The sequence below is a fragment of the Cheilinus undulatus genome, linkage group 20 (genome assembly GCF_018320785.1).
Source record: "Cheilinus undulatus linkage group 20, ASM1832078v1, whole genome shotgun sequence".
NCBI lineage: Eukaryota > Metazoa > Chordata > Actinopteri > Labriformes > Labridae > Cheilinus > Cheilinus undulatus.
Genome location: NC_054884.1, coordinates 3,942,760 through 3,966,612, shown reverse-complemented (window position 1 = coordinate 3,966,612; position 23,853 = coordinate 3,942,760). Strand labels below are relative to the sequence as shown.

Genomic DNA, 23,853 nt, shown 5'->3' with positions numbered 1-23,853 from the left:
GATGAGAACATATACGCTCACACATGTACATTCCCGTGTGAACCTATATTTCCCACATGAACTCTGGAGCAGTGAGAGGCTAGCCTCGGCCCAAGCTAACAGGATTTGATATATTTATACATTTCTCTGTTCGTGTTTGGATGACTCATCTATCAGTGGGTGTCCTCAGCCTTGATCTCCTTCCAGAATTTGTCTTTTATTTTGTTGAGTTTGGAATTTTCCTTCCTCATTTCCAATTCCCTCTCATCTGGCTTTTAAAATTTATTTATTGATTTTCATATTTTAAGAATAATGGTTATTTTCTCTTTAATTCTGTTCCAGTCTCCCTCTCTCGCCCTCGTTCTCCTCTTCAGACTGGTCTGATAATGAGTCGGAGAGCTGAAGCTCAGTCACACAGACTGACAGGCCGTAATGAGGGCAGGATTACTGATTAATGCAATCAGCGGCTTGTTCCAGGTTATTAGATTGTTTACTCTGGAACGCACCGATTTGTCACTTGAGTCTTTGTTAGGGTGGTGTGCAAAAACCATCATTAGGACCAACAACTCACACTGCCTGCAGTCATCTGGACTGTGGAAGTGTCCTTGAGCAATACACTTAATGCAGCTGCAAGAAGGCTATTATGTCTCCTCTTTTCTCTTTCCCTCCTCTACTGGAAGTCTGACCTCCTGAGTGAAGATCACAGAGAGGAGAGTGTTTCCTGCAGAACTTAATAACACATCACATTACTGTCAAAGGTCCCCACTGGGCTATTTTTATACTTCAAACATGACTGAAATTGGAATCCGACTGTGAATAAATGGGAATAAATTGCTAAAGCATGTGAAAGTAAGGCTAGAAAAGCCTATAATGACTGATATTTTCAGTGTTCATATATTGTACGAGTGTGTAGAGTTGAACCAGACAATTCATGTAGGAGATTATGGCATTTCCGTTTCTGAGAACAGCAAAACAAAAGCAACAGCAATTATTTCTATAATTTTTAACGCATGAAAATAGTTATGAACAAATGCTGATGTCAGTTTCCTATAGGCAGAAGGAAAGTCTGACCAACTATTTACACATAGTCTGTCTGCACAGTGCACTTCTTTTACAGTCAGTAATCGTGGTTCCAGAGTTTGCACAGCATGCAGCATATGAGTAGAAACAAATGAGTGGTTATACGGTAATACTGTATCCCAGTTTAAAGAAATTAGCCCCAGTATTGTTTTAAAGGGGGCATATTTTGCAAAAGTGACTTTTTTAGGCTTTTCTAACAAAAATATGTGCCCCCCTGTCTATAATCCCCCCAAGAATCAGAAAAATCCATTCCCTCCCCCATCTTTTTCTCCACCTTTCAAAAAATGTGTGCTGAAACAAGTTGTTCCTCATGATGTCATGTGGGTAGTAAGCCCCGCCCCCAGGTTTGGTTGGTCCTCCCCTCTTGGAAGAAAGTTAGGCCTTCCTCTCCTGATCTTCCCGGATCAGGGGAGCCACATCCATAAAGCCACATCCATTTCCTGATAGGGGCGGAGTCAGACAGCTCAGTAACATTTAAAGCCACAGACACAGAAACAGCTCATCCTGAGCAGGGTTAAAACAGACGGGTTTGCAAAAATTCAGCACTGGAGTGTTTTTTTTCAGCAGCGAACTTCACAGGCATTTTTTTGAGACCTCTGAGAGCAACATAAACTTGTCTAAAAGGTGTTAAATCTGTGACCTTTAATTCTGTCATGAAAACAGTTCTGCGTAATGAGCGCACATTTGTAACTACAAAAGCACTCAGAGGACGCAGCCCCCCACCCCGGCATTTGCCGATTACTCCCTCCCCGGTGGGGTGGAAACATGGTGAGGCAAAGCATTGGCTTCGCTACGGGTGGACTGTCATGGTGGAAGAATTGCCTGCTGGTGCCAACAGATGCACTGACAGTCTGACCCATGGTCTCACTGGATGACTGGAAGTCATGGCAGAGGGTGAATATTCCTCTATTCCTCCCATTATTGTGAGTATTCTCGCTACAATTCGCTGTCTTTCTCTCTGTCACGCTCCGACTGGTCTCCTCGACTGGGCGTGCATCTTTCAAACTCTATAAACTTCAAAACTTTGAATAGAAACACCAAAAATGCTGCTGGGATCTCCTGGTGTAAAGTGGTACACCAGGGTGGTGGTAAAAGCGCAGACCTCCACCATTAGCCTTATCTCCCAATAGTAAAGAATCCTTTTAAAAAATTGCTCGATCAAGACGGTGATCCGGATGAGTCCCAAAATCTAATAAGGTCTTCCTTATGCCATTTCTGACATTTCACGAAAATTTCATGAAAATCTGTCCACAACTTTTTGAGTTATGTTGCTGACAATGGAACAAAGTAACAAAGTAACAACCTAACAAACCCACCCGATCACATAACCTCCTTGGCAGAGGTAATAAATGCTTTTAGAGTAGATAGTTGGATAGTTTGTAGTCATTGCAAAGTAAAAACAAAACAAAATTTCATTTGGCTGTCTTCTCTGTAGCAGCAAACACCGTCATCCAAGTTAGAAATCTGCAGCCCCACATCGTTCATCTCGCTGGTGAAGGAGCGGGTACCTGCGAGGAAGATGCTCGGTACGGGACTCTTAGCCTAGCCTGCAGCCTGGCTTGTTTGCCCCTGCTTACACCTTCTTGCACATTGCCGTCTCTGCCTCCTCCCCTCCTGGCTGTAGGTAACATGCTGCCTCCACATCCTCCTCCTCCAGCACCCCGTTCTCCAGATAATCTCCGTCTGCAAAGATGCAAACTCCGTGGGCACACTTCCTTTGCAGTAGTCAAAGAAATAGTCTCTTATACTCAGAATGTCAGTGCTGGTGTGAGTGTAAAGCTAAGTTTTGCTGCTAGTGATGGAGTTCCAGGTTGATGCGTCAGAACGGGCCACCGCCATGCTCCGTCTGGTGACGTCAGAATATGCAAATTAGATGCGTGAATTTACTCCCACCACAACCTTTAGGTTATACTGAAGATTTTTCTCATTTACAGTATGCCTTTATCTCTAACCACTTTCAAGCTACAGCCTTTTGAAATCTTGATATCACAATTGAATATTTTCTTGAAAAACCTGTGGTGCCCAAAGAGTTAAAACAAGCAAAGACAGCAACACAAAGCTTTCTGTAACAGAAGGGGTGTTTTTGCTCTTCTGCCCAACAGCTTCAGTGTGAGTGTGTGTTAGTTAAAGGTTGGAAAGGGTAACTTGTTATGTGAATGCTTATGGCGTGCTAGCTGAACGTTAGCCTTAGCCAGACCAACACATTTCTTCATCACAGTTAGCACTGAGAGCAACACGGAAAGCTTTCTGTGAAAGAAAACAATGTTGTCACTCTTCTGCGGCCCCATTTAGCATGACTATGCGATAGTTGCGGGGAAAGGGTTAGTTGTTGTAAACAGCCAATGAGTTGTTGTGTCCCTGCTAATGATTCCAGCAGGCCTGCTAGTGGAGTCATTAGCTGGGACTGAGCCGCAGCGGTGCTTTTGTCTGATCCAGACATCGTGTCTCATCCAAACAAGTGCAGAGAGAAACACTGAAAGCTTTCCATGACAGAAAAAAATGTTCTCTCTCCACTCCCGGTCTGTTTCGGCATGGCTTTCCGATGGCAGTAGGCTTGTCCCATGCTGTCCGCCGTTAGCTGTTAGCTTGGATGTCGCTGTAGGAATGCTCCTGTTTACTACAACCTGGACCGCTGTTCATGTTAAAACCAGAGCAGAGAGCCACACTGACAGCTTGTCTTGTGCAGAGGAGAGGTTCTTGCCCATTTCTTGTGGTGTTGTGTCCCCTTAGTGCAGTCATAGCAACGAATACAGAGAGCATATTTACCCCTCTGTTCTCTAACTGCAGCTGAGTTGATGTGTCTGTGTTTAACCAATCAGATGAGGTAGAAGAAAAACAGGAGGGGAGGGGGGATGACGCTGCTCAGGGTTCATCTCCTCACACACAGAAGAAACCAGACAGACAGAGAGGGCAACATGTAGCTTTTTACATTTCAGTGACCACTAACTATAACTTTGGCTAAAAATGATAAACTGCTAACAATCATGACAAAATCACTCTGCCAGTCAGGCATTTCAACAGGCATCCCAGATAGTTCCAGTCAGCCATATACAAGGTTTTAACCTTGTCTTGTTCACATTATCTCTGAGAGGAGGGGATGGAAGAGAGAGGTGGATGTGTCATAGATGAAGAGGAAAAAGAGAGGAACTTGTTTCGCTACTCTGTCCTGCAGTAACTGTTGAGAACAATGCCTCGACTGTAAATCACTTCTATTGCTCCTGTAAACGCCGCCTTGTTGTTTTTGAGCTGGATTATTTTGATGAAGGCTTAAACGAAGCGCCTGTAGAGACGTGCGCTCTGCTCCCCATGCTTGCATGTTCACACCCACAAGTGCTTGCATAATGTGGTTTCTTAACACTGCAGTAATACTGTATACCCCGGTAAAATCTGGGGAGGGTATGATGGAATTTAAAAATGAATACCGCCCAATCGGATACCTCACAGCTTTAAGGGGTTGAGGGGAACAACAGAGAGAAGAAAAAGACAAATAAATGGGAAATATATTACCAGTACTAAAGGTCTAATTAACTGAAAACAAACTTCTTCGACAAACAAGCTAATGAAAAACAGAAGCCGATGTTCCTTCGCCAATAAGAACAAATGTCCACGACTAAGGAGAAAATGTCTACAGACCGCCTGCTTCCTTTACTGCTCTGCTCCTCAGGCTGCAGGCCTCGATCTCTGATCATCTTCAGCTGAGCTTCACCCGGAGCTGCAGAGGAGGAGCATCAGCCTGCAGCACAGGAGAGAGAGAGAGAGAGAGGAGGGGAGGGAGATAATCAGCACTAAAACACAAAACTGATCAACTCCATCCCTGACAGTCCAGCATGTGTCAATATGAAGAGAGCAGATAGACCCACACAGGAACTCAGACACTGGACATCACAGAGAAATCCTTCAATACCAACCTAAACCACTGTGTTCAGACAGCTGAGAGAAGGTAGTGCAGACAGATCCAAAGTGCCCTTTATGTTATTATTATCATTTTTTTATGTTATTTAATTTCATTTAGAAGGTCATGCATTGCAGCCTGTTTTGGCCCAATCAAATTAATAGATACATTTTCTGAAAATTTATTCAGCTTAACAAAAAGAAAATAAATAAATAAATAAATTGAGCCAGTAAACGTCACATGATGACCTTTCACCAGAGGTCATCAGTAGTGATGGATGCAGCTGTGAGAGGAGAGATGAGGGATTTCTTTACCTTAGAGGGGATTTCTGATGCTGCTGAAGAGTTTTTTTTTTTTTTTTTTTTTTCCAGCACCTGTAGTGAGAACTTTTACTAAAAACCTGCTGGAAAAAGAATGACATGACTGCATGTGGCACATCGAGAGAACTTTTCTTCTTTGTGTGTTTTAAATGCTGACTACTTCTTCTAATTGTTTATATAAATTCTATGAGAGCATGAATGAATGTGTATACAGTGTTTTAATGCAGATATTATTATGGTAGTATGTATGGACATGGGTTTGCATCTATGCATATTTATCTGTGGATGTACTTCTGAACCAGTGTTAATTTCAGCGACTAAAACTGTAACTAAAAATGTTTGTCAACAGCTTTTTGTTTCCGTGACAAAAACTACATTTAGTTTTTGTCAAGATGACTAAAACTAGACTAAAATTTAATGTAGCTTTCATCAGACATTCAACACCTGTGATATTTCTCTACTGTGGAAAGCAGGGTCCCTAGGTTTAGCAGGGTGCAGAGAACACATTACCATGATTTGGTACCAGAATTAGACAGAAAATAAATGCTTAGACTAAAAGTTAAGACTAAAATGTAAGGACTTTTTATGGAGTAAAACTAGACTAAAATATTTTGAGTTTTTGTCGACTAAAATAAGACATAAAACTAAAAGGGGTAGAAATGATTAAAATGTGACTAAAACTAAAATGCATTTCATTTAAAGACTAAAACTAAGACTAAAATTAGAATTAGCTGCTAGAATTAACCCTAAACCTAACTGACCTTTCCAGCATAATCCCGTGGAATAGAGGTGGCTTGGAGACAAGGACTCCCAACCCTCCACCTTCTCCTATAGCACTGCACTGCTTAATGACGCTTGCAGCGATGATTGTCCTGGTGTAGACGGCTGCAGAGTTTTCAGATTCTGGGTTGCACCACTGAGGTTTACACGCTCTTCATGCTGCATTTGTGCTGCTGCTGTAAATGGTGGAACAGATGCATCATGCTACAACCTTTTGTTGCAACATGTTTTTGACACTCTCTGCTCATTGTTCTGCTCCTTGTCTGGAACTTTGAACCTGAACCATCTCCAAACAACTGATTTAGAGGATTTATTTTTGCCGATTAGCTTGTCTTTCCCCATGTAGCTCGCGTCTTTCTCTGCATGCATGCAGAATGATGGGGGACAGGCAGTGTCTCTCTGTTCCATGATGTTCTAGAGCAGTGGTTCTCAACCTTGGGGTCGGGATCCCATTGGGTGTCGCGAGACACTGAGAGGGGGTCTCCAGATGGCTTCCAAAAAAAAAAAAAAAATTTCTAAATTACACTGTTGTCAATTTACACCAATTTTTCCAAATTTTAACCCTTCACTATCACTTTTTAATACCACATTTGCCAATTTTAGCACATTTTTGCCACTTAAAACCCATTTGTGTCGAGTTTATACCCTTTCCACCACTTTTTTCTGCCCGTTTTTGTCAGTTCTAAACCAATTCTCGCCACCCTCTGCCTATTGTTGCCTCCTTGCTACTATTAACCACTTTTTACACCCCTAACCACAGTTATCTTATTTTTGCCAGTTTATATATTTTTTTCATACCAGTCCACCTAATTCCCCTCAATTTTTTGCACTTTAAAGCCATTTCACCACTTTTAAATCCACTTTTACCACTTTTTGTGCCCATTCTTGCCAATCTAATCCATTTTTGGTTATTTTGGTCATTCACTAATTTAAGCAATTTTTCACCCATCTTAAATGTGTTTTTAACAAGTTATTTAATTTTAAGAAGGTTATTTACTACACAAATGAAAAGAAAGAGATTTTTTTTTCTTCGATAAGAGTGATTATTATTTAGGTCAAATATAAAATCTGGTTTTCACAGCTTAACTTTTAAATGGACCATGATTTTGCTGACCTCCATGGGCCCCCAGTTTGGCAGAGTCCCAGAAACCTCCCCTTTTATCCCTCCTTGTGGACAGCCTTGTCTCCACATGACTGTTCTTGAATGTGCATGGCTGTGTTCAACCACCTTCAGGTACAGTGGGGGTCCCTGGTCTCTGGCACCTTTATTTTGGGGGTCCTGGGCTGAAAAGGTTGAGAACCACTGCTCTAGAGGCTTGTTTTGAAATTCCAGGGTAGGAGAACCTCAGCTCAAACTCTGGGTTTAGTTTCTCTTCAAGCATCGTGATGAGATGTTCCAGTACAGAGTGAAATTTCTGCAACCATGTTTTTTGAATCCCCTTAAAATTTGATACAAACATTTATATTCCACCCACACATGACACAAGTCCAGAGATCTTTTTACACAGTACCAGCCATGGATCACATGACTTCATATAATAATGCTTTTTTGTTTTGTGTCTTTGAACAGGACTTTGATGACTTCATCTTTGCATTCTTTGCCATTGAGATGGTGATCAAGATGGTGGCTCTGGGGATTTTTGGCAAGAAATGTTACCTTGGAGACACGTGGAACCGCTTGGACTTCTTCATAGTTGTGGCTGGGTGAGTTATGCAAGTGCAAACACAGAGCACACAAACAGACAGAGGTGGCCAAACTTCAGCCTGCAGAAACACTGGAGGCCTGCACAAGAAGGGGTGGAAACGCACATGCAGCTCATTTCAATGGCAATCACTCTGGTAGGTAGGATTTAAGAGTGCAGGGATGGAGTGAGGATTCATACAACCCCAATTCCAAAAAAGTTGGGGCGCCGTGTAATGTAAATAAAGCAGAATGCAATGATTTGCAAATCTCATAAACCAGTTTTATTCACAATTTCATAAAAAAAAAATATTAGATCATTTTAAATTTGATGGCAGCAACACATCTCAGAACAGTAGAGACAACAAAAGGCTGGAAAAGTAAGTGGTACTAATGAAAACATCTTGAGGGGAATTTTGCAACTGATAAGGTTAGGTAGCAACAGATCAGTAACATGACTGGGTGTAAAAGGAGCATTTTAAAGAGGAAGAGTCTCTCAAAAGTAAAGATGTGCAGGGGTTTATCAATCTGCAAAAAACTGCATCTAGAAATTGATATCATCAAAAGGTTCAGAGAATCTGGAGACTTCTCTGGCTGCATGGGACAGATCAGGATCAGATCAGGAGTGGATGGTGGTGATCTTGGGGATCTTGGTGGTTAGTAGTAGCTAGTTTGCTGATTTTGCCCCTTTTTGACTCTTTGACCCCATATTTGCCATACTTTAACCCCTTTTAAACCACTCTTCCTTCATGTTTTATCCCTTTGTGCCACTCTAAGATCCATTTTTGCTACTTTTCAAGCCATTTGCATTACTTTTTGCACCACCGTTGTCACTTAAACCCATTTTTGATACCCTTTGTCCTTTTTTCTCTTCTTCCAATTTTTTGCCACATTTTTACCTCTTTCTTCCACTTTTCCCACCACTTTTTTTGTCCCCTTGTGCCGCTAAACTACCCATTTTGACACTTCTCATCCATTTTTGCCATCTCTAACCCCTTTCCACCACTTTATCTGGACATTTTTGAGACTTCTCTGCCAGTCTTACCCAGTTAAAAAGTATTAACTAACAATGGCTGGCAAGTGAATTTCTGTAAAAACAGATTAAATATTAAGTCATTTTAAAATTGTTTTAATTTCAATGTTTTTTGAGATGGATTTAACAGCTGCACACATTTAAAGCCAAAAGATCATCTTTAAACCACATCTTCTTCTCCTTTTTTTCTGAATTTAACAATTTTCTGGGGGCTGGACAGGAAGCTTTGGGGGCCTGATATGGCCCTCAGGCCACCAGTTGATGATCAGTGGCGTATGGTGGGGGCAGCTTACACATCAGGAATGGCACTATCAATGCTGAAACATAGACAGAGGGTTTAGAGCAACATATGCTTACATCCAGACAACGTCTCTTTCAGAGAAGGCCTTGATTATTTAAGCCAACCACATACCACAGTACATCACAACAGCATGGCTTCACAGGAGAAGAGTCTGTGTGCTGAACTAGCCTGTGTGCAGTCCATCAGAACATCATTAAAGGAAAACCCAGCAAAGAAGACCAAGGACTGTTTAGCAGCTAGAATACTTCAGACAAGAATGGGACAACATTCCTCCCCTAGCATTTAGTCTCCTCACTTCCCAGACATTTACAGTGTTTTTTAAAAGGAGAGAGGATGCTACACAGTGGTAAACATGGCCCTGTCCTTACGTTTTTGAGATATGCTGCTGTCAACAAATTCAACTGAGCTCATTCTCAGGTGTAAATTAAATATGGGTTTATGTGATCTGCAAATCATTTCATTCAGTTTCCATTTACATTTTACACAGTGCACCAACTTTTTTAGAATTGCAGTTATAAAAAGACCCACCCAGACATGTAGGAAATGTTTGCAGCTAGAATCCAAGGAGCTGCAAGCTTACCGCCTGCCCTTAAAGCACATCACATGACACCCTTTCATTGCTAGAAGCTGGTAGAAGCAGTCCTCTCAGTAACACCAGCCTTCTCCTCTGTATACTCAAGCTTTACTGGGAGTGGATAAAAGTACCTGAGTACAGTATTATTAACACACTGGCCTTGGAGCGTCACAGTGACACACACACACACAGATGCCCACACAGCCATGCACACACTGTAATTTGATTAAACATGTTACAGGACATAGCCTGCTGCTTTTGGTCTGACATTTTCATCACACTTTATTCCCTGCTGGTTTTTAATGCTATCCTTCTGCCGCAGCTTCTGTCGTCCATCAGCGGGAACTCTGCACATTTCCTCCCATGCATATGTGTGACCACCCAAGCCATTTCAGGTCAATTTAGTCCTTAAATTGGATGACATCCAAAGTTGTGTCATGACACTTTACACATACAGAAGTGTATAGTGGTCATGGTTGGTTTGAATATGAAGAATGCAGAAACGTCATGATTCGGCCTGTTGAGGGTTGTCCACAACTACAGTATTTGTGTGTTTGTCAGAAGCAGAGATGGATCAATTTGATCTACGTTTACACAGCAATACTCATAAAAGACAGTTCAAAACATCATCAGGTGTTTTTTTCAGTATAGATCATAGTAGGCCGCTCCAAAACCATCATTTATTTCTCTAAACCATTCAGAGGTGGACTTGCTGGTGTGTTTGGGATCATTGTCCTGCTCCATAACCCATGTGAGCTTGACCTTGAGGTCAAAAACTCGCTGTCATGCTGCCTTATTTAAATTGCTCTTATCTGGACACGTTCTGCTGCTCTCTCTGCATGCTGCTCCTCCGCCCCAGCTCCTCCTTCATTCTGCTCCTGACTTAATCAGTGTCTGGGTTTCTTCTGCTTTTCTCCCGGCCTTAAGTTTTCCTTATTGGCATAGGAAGAGCAGGATGCTTGATGCCTTCCACATAGGCTCGTGGGAGGGCAGGCCGATCCCAGAACAGCCACTCCAACAAAAATAAATAACAGCTATATGCTAAATGCTTAAAATAAATATTTATAGCTGCAGATCATGTGTGTTACCCTACAAACTACCCTCCTCACAAACTATGTTCATTATTGGCATTGGTACAGGTATCAGCAAGGCTGCCCATAAGGGGGGATAAAAGGGGAGAGCTTTCTGGGGCCCAGTCAAACTGGGGGGCCATGAAAGCCAGCAAAATCATGGTCTATTGTTAAGTTAAGCTGTGATAGTATTTTGTTTTTAACCTGAGTGATAGCCACTCTAATGAAAGCAACAAAACATGAATTTCCTTATACAATAAAGTTTACTTCTAATAAAGTGGAAACCCCTTTTGTTAAAACAGAATGACCTTTTTATTTGCGATGTTAACAATGTGAAAGGACGCTCTGAACTATTAGGAAAGTATTGTTACACTTTATACTGTAGCTGCCATGATGTGCACAAATGCCAGGATGCCAGACAATAAGAGAAACAGAGACAACTTTTGGGGGAATTAATGAATGACTGAATAATTGTGAAAAGAGACGAAAATGGGGGAAAATGGCAAGAATGGGTTAAATCTGAAAAAATGGGGTAAGGTGGCAAAAAGAAGTAAGAAAATGGGCAAGAAGTGGAAAAATTCAAATATGGGCTCAAAGTGACAAAGTATGGGTGAAAGCGGCAAAAAAAATGACAACCAGTGATAAGAAATGGGCAAAAAGGGGCTGAATGCAGCAAAAATGGATTAAAAAGGTCAATAAGTGTCAAAAAATGGGCAAAAAGTTGAAAAACATTGACAAAAGGTGGCGAGAAATGGGTAAAAAAAACCGGCAAAGATCGGTAAAATGCAGCAAAAACAGACAAACGTGGCATAAATGGGCAAAAAAGGCTCAAAGTTTTGAACATTGCAAAAAGGCAGGAAATCGGCAAAATTAGCAGCAAAAATGGACAAAATATGGATACAGCTAAAGTAGGCATAAAGTTGCAAAAATATTTTGCATAAATGGGCAAAAAAAAGGGGTAAAGTGGTGAAATGGTTGAAATGCAGCTTAATGTGGCTAAAAATAGACAAAAAGTTGCAAAGCACAAAAAATGACTTAAGCAGCCTACAGCAGGCAAAAAGTTTCAAATAGATGTTGCCTAAATTACCAAAAAGTGGCAAAAAAGGCAAAAAAAAATGTAAAAAGTGGTTAATAAAGTGGAAGAAATTGGTGAAAAGTGCAAAATGAGATAAAAGCAAAAAAAAAAAAAAAAGTCCAAAAAGGAGGAAACTGTAAGCCAGGATGCAGGCTCCAATGCTAGTGATCCAACACACATACACTGATACCATCAATAAATTGACGCTGAGAGGGGTCCATTCTTTGGGTTTATCAGGGGCCATTCTCTGGGTTTATCAGGGGCCATTCTCTGGATTTATCAGGGGCCATTCTTTGGGTTTATCAGGGCCCATTCTCTGGATTTATCAGGGGCCATTCTCTGGGTTTATCAGGGGCCATTCTCTGGGTTTATCAGGGGCCATTCTCTGGGTTTATCAGGGCCCATTCTCTGGGTTTATCAGGGTCCATTCTCTGGGTTTATCAGGGGCCATTCTCTGGGTTTATCAGGGTCCATTCTCTGGGTTTATCAGGGGCCATTCTCTGGGTTTATCAGGGGTCATTCCATGGGTTTATCAGGGCCCATTCTCTGGGTTTATCAGGGCCCATTCTCTGGGTTTATCAGGGGTCATTCTCTGGGTTTATCAGGGTCCATTCTCTGGGTTTATCAGGGTCCATTCTCTGGGTTTATCAGGGGCCATTCTCTGGGTTTATCAGGGGCCATTCTCTGGGTTTATCAGGGGCCATTCTCCGGGTTTATCAGGGGCCATTCTCCGGGTTTATCAGGGGTCATTCTCTGAGTTTATCAGGGTCCATTCTCTGGGTTTATCAGGGGGCCATTCTCTGGGTTTATCAGGGCCCATTCTCTGGATTTATCAGGGGCCATTCTCTGGGTTTATCAGGGCCCATTCTCTGGGTTTATCAGGGGCCATTCTCTGGGTTTATCAGGGGCCATTCTCCTGGTTTATCAGGGCCCATTCTCTGGGTTTATCCGGGTCCATTCTCTGGGTTTATCAGGGGCCATTCTCTGGGTTTATCAGGGTCCATTCTCTGGGTTTATCAGGGGCCATTCTCTGGATTTATCAGCGGCCATTCTCCGGGTTTATCAGGGGTCATTCTCTGGGTTTATCAGGGGCCATTCTACGGGTTTATCAGGGCCCATTCTCTGGGTTTATCAGGGGCCATTCTACGGATTTATCAGGGGCCATTCTCTGGGTTTATCAGGGGCCATTCTCTGGATTTATCAGGGCCCATTCTCTGGGTTTATCAGGGGTCATTCTCTGGGTTTATCAGGGTCCATTCTCTGGGTTTATCAGGGTCCATTCTCTGGGTTTATCAGGGGCCATTCTCTGGGTTTATCAGGGGCCATTCTCTGGGTTTATCAGGGGCCATTCTCCGGGTTTATCAGGGGCCATTCTCCGGGTTTATCAGGGGTCATTCTCTGAGTTTATCAGGGTCCATTCTCTGGGTTTATCAGGGGGCCATTCTCTGGGTTTATCAGGGCCCATTCTCTGGATTTATCAGGGGCCATTCTCTGGGTTTATCAGGGCCCATTCTCTGGGTTTATCAGGGGCCATTCTCTGGGTTTATCAGGGGCCATTCTCCTGGTTTATCAGGGCCCATTCTCTGGGTTTATCCGGGTCCATTCTCTGGGTTTATCAGGGGCCATTCTCTGGGTTTATCAGGGTCCATTCTCTGGGTTTATCAGGGGCCATTCTCTGGATTTATCAGCGGCCATTCTCCGGGTTTATCAGGGGTCATTCTCTGGGTTTATCAGGGGCCATTCTACGGGTTTATCAGGGCCCATTCTCTGGGTTTATCAGGGGCCATTCTACGGATTTATCAGGGGCCATTCTCTGGGTTTATCAGGGGCCATTCTCTGGATTTATCAGCGGCCATTCTCCGGGTTTATCAGGGGTCATTCTCTGGGTTTATCAGGGCCCATTCTCTGGGTTTATCAGGGGCCATTCTACGGATTTATCAGGGGCCATTCTCTGGGTTTATCAGGGGCCATTCTCTGGATTTATCAGCGGCCATTCTCCGGGTTTATCAGGGGTCATTCTCTGGGTTTATCAGGGGCCATTCTACGGGTTTATCAGGGCCCATTCTCTGGGTTTATCAGGGGTCATTCTCTGGGTTTATCAGGGTCCATTCTCTGGGTTTATCAGGGGTCATTCTCTGGGTTTATCAGGGTCCATTCTCTGGATTTATCAGGGGCCATTCTCTGGGTTTATCAGGGGTCATTCTCTGGGTTTATCAGGGGCCATTCTCTGGGTTTATCAGGGGCCATTCTCTGGGTTTATCAGGGGCCATTCTCTGAGTTTATCAGGGTCCATTCTCTGGGTTTATCAGGGTCCATTCTCTGGGTTTATCAGGGGGCCATTCTCTGGGTTTATCAGGGGCCATTCTCTGGGTTTATCAGGGTCCATTCTCCAGGTTTATCAGGGGCCATTCTCTGGGTTTATCTGGGGTCATTCTCTGGGTTTATCAGGGGCCATTCTCTGGGTTTATCAGGGTCCATTCTCTGGGTTTATCAGGGGCCATTCTCTGGGTTTATCAGGGGCCATTCTCTGGGTTTATCAGGGTCCATTCTCTGGGTTTATCAGGGGCCATTCTCTGGGTTTATCAGGGGCCATTCTCTGGGTTTATCAGGGTCCATTCTCTGGGTTTATCAGGGTCCATTCTCTGGGTTTATCAGGGTCCATTCTCTGGGTTTATCAGGGGGCCATTCTCTGGGTTTATCAGGGGCCATTCTCTGGGTTTATCAGGGTCCATTCTCCAGGTTTATCAGGGGCCATTCTCCAGGTTTATCAGGGGCCATTCCCTGGGGTTATCTGGGTCCATTCTCTGGGTTTATCAGGGGCCATTCTCTGGGTTTATCAGGGTCCATTCTCTGGGTTTATCAGGGGCCATTCTCTGGGTTTATCAGGGGCCATTCTCTGGGTTTATCAGAGGCCAGGCTAATTCTGTGGGTGGGCCTGCGTAACGGTGCTCAGGTGATCAGTACGGGGTCATCCCTAGGTCATATGGCATCCCTCATCTTTATCTTTGCACTCCTTTTATTTGATTCTTCTTGTCCTTTACACCTGGATGATTTAATCAGTGCAAATCTTTAAATTTTATTATAGATCATAAAGTTAGCTCGTTGTTCCTCCCAGCTCGGGATACACCATAACCAGTCTCAAAGTTCCAGAGGACAGTGGGTGAGAATTACCTTTACGGCTGATATTCAGGCTCTTTTCCAGTACGTAATAAAACGGCCATTAAAGAATATTCACAATTAAACTACAGCAACAGACAATAACATCAGATAAAATTTCACTGTTAGGAGGGTTATTCCAGCTTTGATGAATAAGATATTCCACTAGGATGCATATTAATGAAACCATTATGAACTGGTGGGGGAAAGTAGGTCATTGCAGCAGTGCAGACACTTTTATGTTCATAGTTGTTCCCAAAGTTAGTATGCTTCAGACCTGTGTCTACAAGTGGAGCTGAAGGTGACTTCTCTGTTAAAATCAACACAGAGGATTACGCACCAACACAGTTTGGCTCAGTGAGATTTTAAATTACTAGAGTTTATGTCACTACAGATTAAAACAGCTAGCCATCAGTTTGATGTGTTAATCAAAGCATGGACTATTCAGAGCATACCAGAAAACACTCAGCGTGAAATTAACTGTTTCTCCTCTGCATGAATGCTGGCTAACCTCTGAATGATGGTCTGAGCATACATGAGAGTATGTATGTTCATCTGTTTCCATGCACGGGTTACACAATGTTGGCATTTTTGGAGAATAATCTCATCTGTGCAGGGAGTCTCCAGCCTAACGGAGACAATGGTAACCAAGGAAACAGCTGGTTGTGGGCATGTAATATAACCTGGCAACAGTTGGTGAGCCTGCAGAGGAAGGCTCTGATGAACTGTTTGTTTCCTTCTAAGACGATAATTACAGCTAAGCTGCTTTTTCAGCAAGTCTGTACTCTCCTCCTAATCACCTCCGTGTCAGGAGGGAGACAGGCGGCAGTGATGGAGGGATGAGTGTACCAAACAGGTGGAGTGTGAAGAGGAAGAGAGATGTGCAGAGAGATCCTGGCTAGTGAGCGGTTGAGAGAATGCAGGATGGATGTACTTCTTTCCCACAGTCAGTGTGCTCGAAGAGAAGACCCTGCTGACAAACGGCGATTTATATTTCTATAAAAACTTTGTCACATGTCGTGTTGAAAATGCGTCTGCCCTCTATACACTCGATATTTCTTTTGACTTTGTTTAGCTTAGTCTGCTCTTAATCATAAACTTGCATCTGCCTTCTGCTGAATGTGTGAAAAGTGTGAAACAGCTGATGACAGCACCTTGTGTGGATGGAAAACTTCCTTCAGGCTGTTTAATGGCTACAGAGAAGTTGTGTTAAGCTTTCCTTCACCTGTCAGAGTTCAATTCTGCTGCATTATGTGAACACAGAAGAAAGCAGATCCTCTCTTTGACAGAGCTGGCAGAGATCTACACCGAATAGTTTCAGCTATAAAAGCTGTTATTTCCAATCTTCTTCTAATGGAGGGTTTGGTGTAACTATTCCATGGTTTCAGTCAGTGGTTTTCAATAACACCTAAGACCAAGCCAAAACCTTATCTATACAAAATAGCCTCTTATATGTTAGAGTAAATCCAGGCAGGCCACAGCGACAACCGCTTCCATATAACTGAAATCATCTGATCCCTCATCAGCTGATTCATATATTCAGCACGTTATTGGCAAATCACACTCATGCTGACATGTTTAAACTGCTACTTTTTACGACCCTCCTCCACCCCAGCTCCTCCTTTATTCTGCTAATTACTAACCTGACACGCCAGATGGATTTGTTTCACACACCCATCTGGTAAAACTCCCATAGACAGTGTTTGGGAAAGGGCAGAGCCTTTGACTAAAAACTCAGAGGGTGATTGGATGAACGTTCTGTCTGTCACATCTTTACGGGCCAATCAGAGCAACAAAACACGTGACCTAGCCGCTACAGAGGAGTAAACTCCATAGAGAACAGCAGAACCATGGCGATTGTAGACATGTCAGTACACAACTTTTGAAAAGTAAACAGCTCACTGCTGTTCTTTGTTCTTCTTTAAACGACGAAATGTTGTCAAGTTGTGATAAAACTGGCGCTTTAGCAGCATCCACGCTGATCTCTTCCGCCATAACGGCATGGGCCTCTTATCACTGCTTACTTACGTCACAACTCCACTGTGCCTGAAAGTACTGCCCCTCGTTGCTGATTGGTCCTGTCACTTTCTAGCTGGGCCCAAACGGTTCAGACGGGAGCTTTGCAAGATGGATTCACCACTGAGAAACCCAGAAACATGCAAATCCATCTGCTTTGCAAGGTTAATGGCATGGTGAATGATCAAATAATCATGTCATCTGAGCCGGCCTTTGATGACGATGAAGGACATCGTCTTTTCTCTTCTCTGCTCTCTATCTCTAATGCAATGATAAAGGGACTTAATAACTAGATTTGCTGACCGGTGAATGAAAACAGACCACAGGAGGGCAGAACAGCAGCACCACTTCAATACAAACATTCTGCATCTTTGTGTCGAGTTTAAGATCTGTTGTTTACAAGCTATTTGCAGCATCACCAATGTGAAACAATCAGACTAGAACATGTTCTGCATCACTTTGTGTGCCTCTCTACCTGTATTGCCCAGTGCTGCACATTTGCAGAACAAGCCCTTAGTTTGCATTTAACCACAGCATCGCATTGCTTTTACCTATTCCTTTTAACAAGTGCACACAACCCACACAGGTTTGTTTTGTAGGAAAGCCATGTGTAGCTGAGCTGTCTCACAATTTGGACTCAGCTCTATGACTGACTTGTTTATAGTGTTTTTATTTATTTATGTATTTACTTATTGATTGGTGCAGTGGAAACCCAGTCGATAGAAGAGGGAGTTTGAATAGCAGTGTACCAGCACTAACTGTTGCAGACAAGGAATCTTATCCACAGTGTATCGATCGGATTTAACACTCTGTCTGTGACTGGATTTCTCATGGAGAGAGACAGAAAGGATAACTGAGGAGGAAGTGGGGGAGTCAGGAGGGAATGGGAGGAAGGGTGATAGATTGACAGAAAAAGGCAGACGGAGAGAGAACAAGATGGGCCGAGGCAGCTGGGTCGATGGCTTCTGTCGATTGGTTACGTGGTCAGATGTTGGAGGACGGACACCGAGGAGAAAAATACTCCGCTTTTGTAATGGTCAGTGTGGAAAAATTTTCAATAAGTGTGCTGTCATTAAAATTCTGTTAACTTGACATGCCAGATTGACTGTTTCACATATCCACTGGGATGTGTCTCAGGCCTGTTGAAAGGGTTTGGGAAGGGTGAAAGTTCAGTCTGTTTCATTCATTAGGGGCCAATCAGAGCAACGAAGCAAAGTGGGCATGTGCAACTCCAAAATGAATCGACCACAGCAGCTGTTACGGCTGATAACTACTACCAGAGCCAGTTGGTGAAACAAAGGTTTGCAGAAGCCAGCTGGGAGAAGAGCTTTCACTGCAATTCTTTGGTCAAGTTCCAATGAAACTGCCGCTATAGCTACATCCACTGTCAGCCGTTGTATACCAGCTTACAGTACAATTAACCTTCAGTCATCACTTTAATTTATTACCCTTTGAAGCCATTAAAGACAAAAATGTCCACTTCCAAAAAACTGCTATAAAAACTTAACAGATTGATCTTTTTTTCTGCTTCTTTTTGCATAAATCTCTTTAAAAACTTCAGCTGTGCTCAAAACTACCAAACATTCAATCATTTTGAGGATTTTAACCCTTTAAATGTCAGTTTGATTGCTTAATGTGATATCTTCCTCAAACCAAATGTTGGATGGCTGGGGCATTTTTTCTAAATCCAACATGGACATGTAGCCAAAATATTGACTTTGATGCATTTTTAGTTTTTGTCTAGCATCCAATTTAAAATTTACTACCTTTATAAGTAATTTAGGACAAAAACGTCCTCTTCCAAAATACTATAAAAATAGTATACATTAATATTTTTTCTGCTTTTTTTGGTCAAATCTTTTGATAAACTTCAGTTCTAATTAAAACAATCAATTATTGAATTATTTTCATGATTTTAACCCTTTAGATGCCAGTTTGATTACAGGACGGTCATATTTTTCTAAAGAAACACAAAACAGTAATTATATCCAGAAAACTAATGTTGGGGGGGTGGGGGCGTTTCTGTAAATCAGTCCTGGGTGTGTCAAACATTGGCCAAAATATTGACTCTGATGCATTATCAGTTTTTATGTAGCATCTGATTTAAAATGCACAACCCTTTCAAGTTAGTGTGGACAAAGACTTCCCACTGACTCCCATTCAAACCACATTTTTTTGATCTCATAGCCATTGCATGATATGATCATGCATTCTGTTGTATTATGGTTTCATTTTTGAGAAAAATAGTCAAATTGGTCATTTTTACTGTTCATCACTTAAATCAGCCATCATAAGTAATCAAACTGGCATTTAAAGGGTTAAAATCCTCAAAGTGATTTAATGTTTGGTAGTTTTGAGCACAGCTGAAGTTGTTTAAGAGATTTATGCAAAAAATAAATAAATAAATAAACTAAACAGATAAAAAAAAGTTTTTCTAGCAGTTTTTTTGGAAGTGGACATTTTGTCCTCAATGGCTTTAAAGGGTAGTAAATTTGTTTCAGTGTTCCCCTGACCTATTAGAGCAATTGAAAGAGGAAACATTAACCCAAATGGACAAAAATGTCCCTATTGATGCCTGAGGGTTAAACCCAGCCCAATACTATTGCAAACTCATGCCAGAACGAATCAGAAGAGGAGCAAAAACATTTTCTACCAAAAAGCTATGCTGGCTTACAGTGCAACCTGCAGCTACCACCTTACTGTCCTCAAAGGTCACTGATTGGTCCGCTCCAACGTCAGACCGGACTGTTTTAGATTGGAGTTTTGTAGGATGGATCTGCCTGATGATAGACATGGAATCTGGCCAGTCCATCGGCTTTGCAGGGTTAAAATTCTGTGACATTGAGACATCAGATGTCACCCACTCCTCTGCATCAGGTCATATCTGATTTGATATGACTGCAAAGCTTTGAGTTTCTCAGAAAAGTAAATGTTAAAGTTGAACAAAACAAAAACCAATCAAGTGGAGATAAATCTCAGATGCTGCCAAAACACTTCTAAGAGTAAGAGTCACAAAAAAAAGCTGGCACAATGGAGACAAAAGTTGCACCTTAAATTTAGACCATGGTCCAAATCAGAAAAGATGCTCATACAAACACAACACTGTTAAATTAAAAATGATATCCTGACACTTTAAATGCAAGCTTAGCACCTTTAAATATTCAACACATCCTCTTAGATTTCAGACCTTTGATTGAGTCTCAGAGAGAAGGACAGAACCTAATCCTCAGTGTCTTCTCTTTTCTTCTCTTCATGATTTATTGATGACTCTTTGAATCAGCTCCAGCCAAGTTTAGCGGGCAGTGGAAGAAGAAGAAGGAAAAAAAAGAGGACAGAGGGAGCGCGGGGGCGAAAAAGGGAAAAAGGGAGACAAAAAACGTAGGAAGATAGAAATATACAGCATGCCATCAGAGATGGAGAAGAAAACTGAGTTATGCTTTCAGCGAGAATAATTGTGGCCCTATTTGAGGGCATAAAGCATATTGTGTAAAGTGATTCAGGACTTGTTTTACATTTAGCCATCCGAGTGTTGAACAATCGGGGTGCAAAGCCAGGCTCAGCCCCATTTTTACCTTAAACTCTCTAAATTACATCGAGAAACTAGATCCATCTGTAGCGCTGTATTTTATTCCCAAGCTTGTCATGCTTAAAGGGGCAATGCACACTGAAATATCTGCAGGCTAATCCCACTAATATATTTCCATGTACCTTATACAACTCAGCTTCAAAAATAGCCTCTAAAAGAGGCATGTCCTGTTCAGGTCTACAGCATATTTGATGGCAGGATTAGCTTTAGAAGGACAATCATCTCTGCAGCCCTCCACTGATCTGGGTTTTATGGCAGAGTGGCTGAAGCCTCTCCTTAGTGTAAAACACATGAAAGCCTGCTTAGAGTTTGCAGAAAAACACCTGAAGGACCCTCAGATTCTGAGAAAAAGATTCTCTAAATCAATATTCAACTGCTTGGCTTCAGTTCTAAACAGAGTACAGAGATCCTCAACCTGTCCCACAGTGCTCAGGACCTCAGTCTGGGTTGAAAGTTCACCTTCCAACGTGAAAATGACCCTAAACACAGGAGTGGCTAAGGGACGGCTCTGTGAATGTCCTTTAGGGGCCCAGCCAGAGACCTGACTTTTTCTTTCTGGAGAGACCTGAAAATGGTTATCCACCGATATCTCCATCCAACCCGACTGAGATTTAGAGAATTTTCAAAGAAGAATGTCGGGAAATACCACAGTCCCGGTGTGCAAAGCTTGATGTGTCATATTCAAAAAGACTGGAGGCTGTAATCAAGGTCAGCCATAAGGGGGATACAGGAGAGAGCTTTCTGGGTCCCAGCCAAACTGGGGGCCCATGAAGGTCAGCAAAATCATGGTGCATTGTAAGTTAAGCTGTGATAACCATATTTAATTAACCTGAATTATAACCACTCTTATAAAAGCAACACAAAATAAATGTCATTATTCTGTAGAACAATATAGCCTTTTTTAAAAATGTAAACCACTTTTATTAAAACAGAATTTACTTTTTTATAGTTTTTTATTGTTAACAGTAAAGATGGATGCACTGAACTTTTAGGAAAGTAATGTCAGACTTTATAGCGAGGCCATGACCTGCACGTCAGAATGCCAGAAAATAAAACAGAATAAACTGACTCAAGTTTTTTTTTTTTTTTTTTAATATAGTGAAAAATTCAATGATAGTGGAAAAAAAATGGGGAAGAAAATGGGGGAAAGTGGTAAGAATGGGTTTAAATAGTAAACAAATGATGCATAAATGGGCTCAAAGTGATGAAAGTGGGCAAAAAGCAGAATGGAATAGGCTCAAAGTGGCAGAAATCAGTGGAGGCAGCAAAAAATGGATTAAATGCAGCAAAAAGTTGCAGAAACAGGCAAAAAATGGCAAAAGGGTGAAGACTAAAGGTAACAAAAAGGTACCAGGAATGGGAAAAAGGGGGCATGGTAAAATTAAGTGGTTTTGAAAAAGTGAAAAAAAAGGGCAAAAAAGAGCAAACCTGGGATAAAAGTGGCACAGAAGATTTAAAAAGTGGGGAACGTTTGGTGAAAAGTGGCAAAAATGGTCAAAAAGCACCAAGAAGTGGAAAAAATGGGCATTAATATGGCAAAAGGAGGCAAAATAGACAAAAAGCTGCAAAGAGCTGGAGCAGAAATGGGCAAATGAGTGGATAAAAAGGCAAAACAAAAAAACATACAGCAAAAAGTTGCTAAATAAGGTAGCAGGAATGAGTGAAAAAGGACAAAATGAGATAAATGTGTCAAAAATGGGAAAAAACAGCAAAAATTGGTTAAAAATGGCAAAAAGGTGTGGCAACAAAGGATGGAAAAACAGGGAAAGTGGTTAAAAAGTACCAAAAAGAAATCATTCCAACATCAGAACCCAATAATCGGTTGACACACTTTTCAGCTTGTTAGTTTGCTAACACCAGTGCTGCTGATCCAGCATTGATTCAGGCCCATTCTCTGGGCGATTAGGGGCATGGCAAATTCTGTGGCTGGGGCCGTAATTACCGCCAAAGGTGCTTCAACTAAAGAACGAGTACAGGGTCTGGATGCTTCTGTCAACGTGGGGTACTGAGTGTAGATTAATGAGAGAGAAAAAGCATTCTAACTACTGTATCATCAGGAAGCAACGTAAGGAAATAAGAAAAAGTGAAGGGGATCTGACAGCTTTCTGACTGTACTCCATAAAACTACGGCAATCTTTGTTTGTGGAAGAAGTTCGGTTATCAGTCCATCTCTGCATCCTCCAAGTAGCAGGATTACACTGCACCATAGAGTTTAGATCAGGGTTTTGGAGGTCTTATGGATGGGAGAGCACCAGCTCTTCTGCTTTAACAATGTGAGAAATATCAGAGACATGCTCCATGCCGGGTGTAGAACAGAGCGCTTTGGTTTCATTTCACCTTAACTACAATTGTAATGTTCTGTCTCAGCTGTTCAACCTTCAAACATTCAGTAACTATAAAGGTGTTAGTGGTTGTTTATGAGATTAAATAGTGTCTGGATTGCTTTTGTGTGGCGGTCATATTTCCTCTAGAAGCAGAGGCAGGTTGTTTCCCTCCCTCATTCTCTGAGCTCACAGCTAATCCTGCAGACCTACTCATATCAGTTTTCTCATCTCAGCTCAAACACAAAGCCACATAAGTGTGTTTGAATGATGACAGCATTGTATGGGGAGAGAGAGAGGCAGAGAGAGAGTGAATGAGGGATGCTGAAGTCTGGGAGAGAGAGAGAGAGAGAGAGAGAGGACACAGACAAGGATACAGCATGAACAATGATGGCCATTAAATAAACTGTCTGCTGTTGGAAATCCATCAGTAGTTCTCTCAGTCTCTCCCTCTCTCTATCTGTAAGCTCGCCCTGAACCGCGGCAGGACTGGACTGCTGTATTATTTCTTCCTGGCGTCCTTATCCGCCATGGGTTCTCCTCCATTAGCTAGATTATCTTCCCACTACAAGTAGGTCAGCAGATCGGCAATACATTATCAGTCGGATGGAGGGACCGAGGAAGTAAGGCAGAAGGGTGAGGGCTTCTGGGAAGAGACAGGAGGATGCTACAGATATTATATAAGAGGCTGTGAGCAGAATGTTTGACAGGGATGTAGTTCAGGAGCAGAGCATGCTGCAGCAACAGTTTATTTCACATGAACGCAGCGTTCATTAAAGCTCCATGAGCACAAAGTCAATACTCTTGTTTGAGCTGAGGCTTAGCTGATCACATCAGAGGTGCATCGCTGCTCCTCTTACATGAAGAGATATTAACCAGCATCTGAATGTTGGTGGTGCAATACATATGGGATTTAACTAAGCAAATAGGTACAAGCCTCCTATTGGATAATTACTGCATGGGCAATTATCTTTCAGCTGGCAACAAGT

General features: G+C 42.2%; 1 protein-coding gene across 4 annotated transcripts in view; it reads left to right on the top strand.

Annotated features, from left to right (window-relative positions):
- Window positions 1–23,853, top strand: part of cacna1g (calcium channel, voltage-dependent, T type, alpha 1G subunit) — a 451,566-nt gene that overhangs the window by 170,499 nt on the left and 257,214 nt on the right. For all 4 annotated transcript variants that reach the window (XM_041814821.1, XM_041814822.1, XM_041814823.1 and 1 more), the window contains exon 4: window positions 7,622–7,755. In XM_041814821.1, the coding sequence (XP_041670755.1) occupies window positions 7,622–7,755 (134 nt within the window). The remainder of the gene's footprint in view (window positions 1–7,621; window positions 7,756–23,853) is intronic.